This window comes from Rutidosis leptorrhynchoides, chromosome 1 (assembly GCF_046630445.1).
Source record: "Rutidosis leptorrhynchoides isolate AG116_Rl617_1_P2 chromosome 1, CSIRO_AGI_Rlap_v1, whole genome shotgun sequence".
Taxonomy (NCBI): Eukaryota; Viridiplantae; Streptophyta; class Magnoliopsida; order Asterales; family Asteraceae; genus Rutidosis; species Rutidosis leptorrhynchoides.
In genome coordinates this window covers 25,095,646-25,101,678 of record NC_092333.1, presented here as the reverse complement: position 1 = coordinate 25,101,678, position 6,033 = coordinate 25,095,646, and the positions used below count along the sequence as shown (strand labels likewise).

Here is a 6,033-nt window from a genome sequence, read left to right as displayed (position 1 = left end):
AATGTTGCACCCCAGCGGAGTCGAACTCCTGACCTCTCGCTAAGAGAGGCAGACCACTACTAGCTGAGCTACAACTCAATGTTTGTATAATTTCTTTTCTTATGTTAACGTAGAATGTCAAAATTTAAATTAATTTAATTGTATCATTCATCACCATCATCATACAAATATAAAGCTTTCAATTTTAGATTTAAAAATTTTAAATAATAAATTAATATTATTATTGTTAATTTTTTTTATTTTTTTTAAAGCAAGCTTTTGGCAACACCCAGAGAGGAATTAACCACCTTCGCGATCATTTGTCGCGCATGCACGCAATTTTGAGAGGAAACCGGATCCTTAAACCATCCCGAGGGCAGACGAACCGAGTTGAATCTTGAATGGATACGGAAGAAAACCCCCCTCGAGGTCAATCTGAATTTCCATATTTTAGTAGTTTCTTAGTTCATCAAAAGATTTTGATCCCTTTAAGTTGTCTATGAAAATAAATAAACTTAAACTATACTTTATATACAAATAATAACTTTTCTGTCATTGATCTATACAACTATCTACATTCAATTTATTTGAAGCATATACAAGTTACACCATATACAATGTATGGACTAGTGTTCATTGACATTTACCATATACATAGAATTGGCCTTGAGGATTTCAAAAGTTAGTTATTTTTCAGTAGTAGAGACGGTATCTGGAAGTTTATAGGTGGCAGGTTTGTCAACACCCCTTCTTGAGTACTCTCTCCATCGTCGTGCCGCTGCAGCTGCTCTGCTAGCTCTCGCTTTCACTTCCTCCTCCGTGCCTATGTTTCATCATATTTAGTTTAAAATTAAGATTAAGATTAAATTAAAATTAAAATAGAGTACCATAAACATACAAATATATTGAGTGTAGACCCAAAAGGAATAGGTTTCAATACAAACTCGTTGAAACGAGAGAAAAGAATAAAATGCATCATATATGTCAACCCATTGTGAAAACATGTGTTGATCTAGACAGCAGGTTTATTTAGAATTAGTCCGGGTCCGGCCCGCGCGATGCGGCCGGGGCTCTTGGTCCAGTTTGAACGTAGTTAGTTTCGTTTTGTTGATAAAAGTATTTCGAGTCTAATGGTGCTGGCGGAAATATTTAACTCGCGGCGAGTAGGAAGATACAGGTTGTCGTTGTGTTTAGCGTTTTTTAAAAAGTGTCCGTTTCGAACTCACTTTTTTCGTTTTGTTCATAAATTTTTTTCGAGTATGATGTTGTTGTCGAAAAAATTTAACTCGCGTCGAGCGGGAAGATACGGGCTGTCGTTGTGTTTAGCGTTTTTTAAAAAATGTCCGTTTCGAACGTAGTTAGTGTCGTATTGTTCATAAAATTATTTTGAGTTTAACGGTATGGTCGGTGAAATTTAACTCGGGTCGAGGAGGAAGATACGGGCTGTCGAAGTGTTAGGGTGGAGTTTTTATTTTAAGTTACAAAATTGACGGTTTAACCCCCTGAAGTTTGGGGTAGTTTTTTGTAAGGTGTTTGTAATTGAGGGGGGAAGAATGAAAAATCAAGTGTGAAAAGGGATTGAACTATTGTAGTTTTGGCTCTCACCAAATTTCTCATGTCATAAAGTATATGTAGTAAAATAAAATGTATGTTTAGGTTAACAAGTCAAAAGGGTAACATTAGAACAAGGGAAATATGTCGAATAGGTTAAAGTAGCCCGTTGCATAATCAAGTATATATTTCTATAACCTCCTAAATTGTTAAATTTAACATACTTTCTAATAGCCGATGACTATTATTATTATTGTAATTGTAATTGTAATTTCATAGTTTTTGTAATTATAGCTATAGCTATTAGTATTAGTATAGTTCTACTAGTTATGATTAATTAAGGGAGAACGGCAAGACGAGAGATGCTATCAAGCCAACTCAAGCAGGCTTGTTTTGACTCGAGCACCTTTTGACCCATTACCAAACCTACCCATTTTGACAGCAACTGCACAAACGCTACTAGGTTTGAAGAGAAAGTTAGACATTTATTTGCATTTATATAAATGTTAAAGATATATTTTGGATAATATATTATATCACAGTAAGTATAACCAAGAGGATCCCACTACACTTCAAGCTTACAAACAGGACACTACCGAAAATAAGTGTAAATTTTACCCATTTTGTTTAAAACATGTCAAATGGGTACAGCTTTACATGGGGAAAAAGTCAGATCGTTACATGGGGCAAAAGTTGTCAGAAGTGTTTGGTTTAATGTATACAACCTTCTAAGTTTATTTACTCATTTAGACTATTAGATTTTTTAATGGTATAGTTTAGTATCCAAATTAATTAATTTAATAACTAAAACTGCCTTTACTTATATAGTCATACCTGTATTTTGCGGCTTTTTACCACTGCCCCAAGGGTTGTTCCAGTAAGAGTCAGCTTTGGCATTGGAATCTTTTGATTTCATCATTCTCATTCTTGCTTGCTCCTGCAAAAAATGAAGTTAATTTCTCAATAAAGTCATTTATATATGCATTGACTGCAAAAGTTATGGAGTAAGGGTTACGCTTCTTTAACCAACTATTTCTTCTGAAGTCAAATGGACTTAATTATTTTAATATCATATGCGCCATATAGAGATAACAGCAAAAAGTTGATAAATGCAAGTCAAATATCTCAAAGCCAAGAAAAATAGGGACTGAGATAAAATATAGTACACATTACAAAATAACTGTAAATCAACAACAAACTTTGATCGTTCAGTCCCGACAAAACACACACAGAAAGTACACAATAAAGGCACTTTCAGAATGTTCATCTGTCATGGGGCCATAACTAACCACACAATACATACGATTTATCATTCGAGCATATGCGTTCAACATATCTCTAATTTCACATATAATAATCTCCCTAGACAGCCTTTTGTTTTTACCACTATAAGCTTTCAATACATGACCTTTGGAGATGAATTATCAATGTGAAATGTAAAAATTAATGGTAATATAAGCACAGTTTATAGTTTATAGGCAACTATGATAGTAAGGAGCATGCTATTTCCTTAGAAATTTGTGGCTAATTATCTTACTAAAAATTTAATAATGATACGTGGAAAATTGAATAGAGTAAAATGTGGGAAAAACAAATAGATGCCATATATCTGAGTTAAAAAGGTGAATATGTTACGTCTTCATTTTATTTTCCATAGATATGCACATAAAGCATTTTGTCTATACATGTGTACTCGTATATTTCTTACCAAAACTTTATTTTGTCTCTTCTCCCATCGAGTGTTTGCCTGCCAAAATAATAACAGCACAATTATTAAGATAAAATGAAATGACCACAAAGCCCTTTCCATGCTTACAGATATCTTATCCCTAATACAATAGCAATAACAATATTACTCCTGAGGTGACAAGATAGTTTGGAAGCAAATAACACGGGAGCTATTAGGTACTTATAACTATAACAGGTTCTTATGTTAAACCAATGACAACATAAAGAACATGTCTTACCATTCTAAAGACATCTGCAGATGCACCCATTCCTGCAAGCATCAGCGCAACCTGGTCAACATAGCCAAAAACATAGTTAGCATTATCACTTTTGTATAAGCGTGTTACCACTAATAGAAGCTTGAATTTGGTGTCGACTAAACAATTTAACATAATATGTGTTTCTTAAGATAAATGAACAGCATTTTTATTGATTTTGCACAATTTACCTATTAATAGATTCTAAGCCATGAAAAATTCTGATAAATTTTAATCTAGAAGATGTCCTTGACATTTATTTTTATCAACTCGTAAAGAGGAGGAATGGTTTCATTAAAAGAGACGTGTCATGTTAGGCTTGTTATTCCTTGAAACTATAGTTTCCAACAAAAAGCAGCTACATCACATCAAGTTCAGAGGATGAAGACCTATAAAAATGAGGATGTAAGATAATATTATACAGTATTCCTTACATTTACTCTTTCTACTCTCCGCATTTCATCTTCAAGCAAAGATAGTTGTGCAGCAGAAGTCCAATGGATGCAATCAACGGGACTACAAAAGAAACAAAATTCTCAGTAAACTGTCAAATATCTTACCACAATATACTGAAGTACCAAAACATAAACAACTTAAAGTACACGTTAAGGCACCAGAGGACTTATACTATATTTCTAATATAGTGGATATAAAAATGATAAACATAAAGGAGAAAACTACCAACTATCAATAGCTTCTTGAACTAAGTCAGAGCGTCCATTTTGGTTGCAAGCTCTGGCTCTACCAAAGTCCTCCTCTATCATAAAGACATCGGAGCAAACATTGGCACAGTTTTTGCAGCCTGTGGTAAAAATAACGTTGATATCTTAAGTATGCTCTAAAATATAATCAAGTAATAACACAAATGCAAGAAAACATTGGATTTTTATCAGCAATTGGTCCATTTGGTCCAAACGTCAAAATGTACCCACAATGGAGTAAAAGCGAGAATATGACACGACGTACCTATACAACTGAACTCATCAACAAATACATGATCCTTTGGAGAGGTATCATCGAGAAAAGGATTGATTGCAGTCATTGCATAACCATGAATCTCATCATATACAAGTCGCTGAGCTGGATCACTAAGAACCTACACTGCAACATTTGGTTTATAGATAATGAACAAGGAATAATATGTAGCATTTGAAGATACAGTATAATCATCCCACCTCATAAACGTCGTTAATGAACATGCAGAAATTTGTAGCATCGGGATCATTTCCACTTAGGTCAGGGTGACATGATTTCATGCAATTATAATAGGCTTTCTTAATTTCCTCTTGAGTTGCATCCGGAAGCTGATGACATCAGCAAAAACAATAAGATACATACAAACCAATTATGCTGAAATGTAACAGTTCAAGTTAGGGAAATGTAATATATGATCTATATATCTGCAAATTGCAAGCCATATATAAAAACATGATGATATGTGATCAATTTTGATTCAAAATACATACATGTAAAGTAAGATATTTCAAAAATGAAAAATCATACTGGAATTAGTGTTTAAATAATTTATTTAATCAAAAATCAAATTATGATAAATCCAATCTAACCTGGATCGAGCTCAATCAATATCTTAAAACCTAACTGGACAATGAATATTTGTAATTAAGTAAATACAGTAGAAGAAATTAAGGAGAATTTGGCAAATAGATACCAGTCCTAAAACTGCATAGTAATCATCAGCAAAAGCAGCATCTGACGTTAACGGAGACGGATCACTGGCGACTTTAACTCTGTTAAATCTTCTTCTTTTTCCGTTACCGTTATTCTTCCACGTTAAGCTATTGTTCATCGCCAACATACTCCATCTATTGCCGCTACTTCTTGAACAAAAATTTGTTTGAAATGTAATTGGATCTGTACAGACTGGAGATAATAATTGAGCCATTATTGTTATTTGTTATTAAACAATTGAAATTCAAGATAGAATATTCTCCAGTTGTTTAATTGCTCAAACAAAAAACTACAAACTGGAAGAACTGATATTCCGAATTAAAAATTAATAAATTGAAATATTATGTGTGGCCTTAAAGTAACAATCACATATCACACATTTATAATTTTATAACTGAAATAAACAAATAGAAAAATAAAATAAAATTGTGAGATGTAAAATTCAGAGCCATGATTTTAGGAGTACCCTCGTACAAGCAAGATTTTATCGTGGTGTCACGCGTGTATCCCAATCTTGCACGCTCCATTTTTCATTAAAGGAACTTACAGGAATCGTCCCTATGGTTGCTAACAATTTACAATTTTTATCATTTTTATTTCAAAAATTGTAAATATCGTCCTAAGAGCACTGGGAGTGGTGACCCAGGTCACTTGACATGTTAGGCGTAACTTGTTGAGTCAGAAAAAGTGGGGAGTGGTGACTTGGCGTGTCACTTGAGTATTTTTATTATTATTTTATTAAAACAAGAAGCAAAATCACGTCGCGTGGGGGACTGACCGAAGTGAAACGGAGGTGTGCGACGGATGTGGGGAGTGGGAAATTGGAGAC

At 33.7% G+C, this 6,033-nt stretch overlaps 1 protein-coding gene across 1 annotated transcript; it reads right to left on the bottom strand.

Annotated features, from left to right (window-relative positions):
- Nucleotides 1-489: 489 nt before the first annotated feature.
- LOC139857765 (uncharacterized) lies at nt 490-5,568 on the bottom strand. The gene is made up of 9 exons (XM_071846605.1): nt 5,185-5,568; nt 4,691-4,819; nt 4,482-4,611; nt 4,197-4,317; nt 3,950-4,031; nt 3,498-3,548; nt 3,239-3,277; nt 2,365-2,467; nt 490-802 (listed from the first exon to the last, which is right to left on the bottom strand). The coding sequence occupies exons 1-9, from the start codon at nt 5,416-5,418 to the stop codon at nt 666-668; spliced, it is 1,026 nt and encodes a 341-aa protein (XP_071702706.1). The 5' UTR covers nt 5,419-5,568; the 3' UTR covers nt 490-665.
- Between the last annotated feature and the right edge of the window lie 465 nt (nt 5,569-6,033).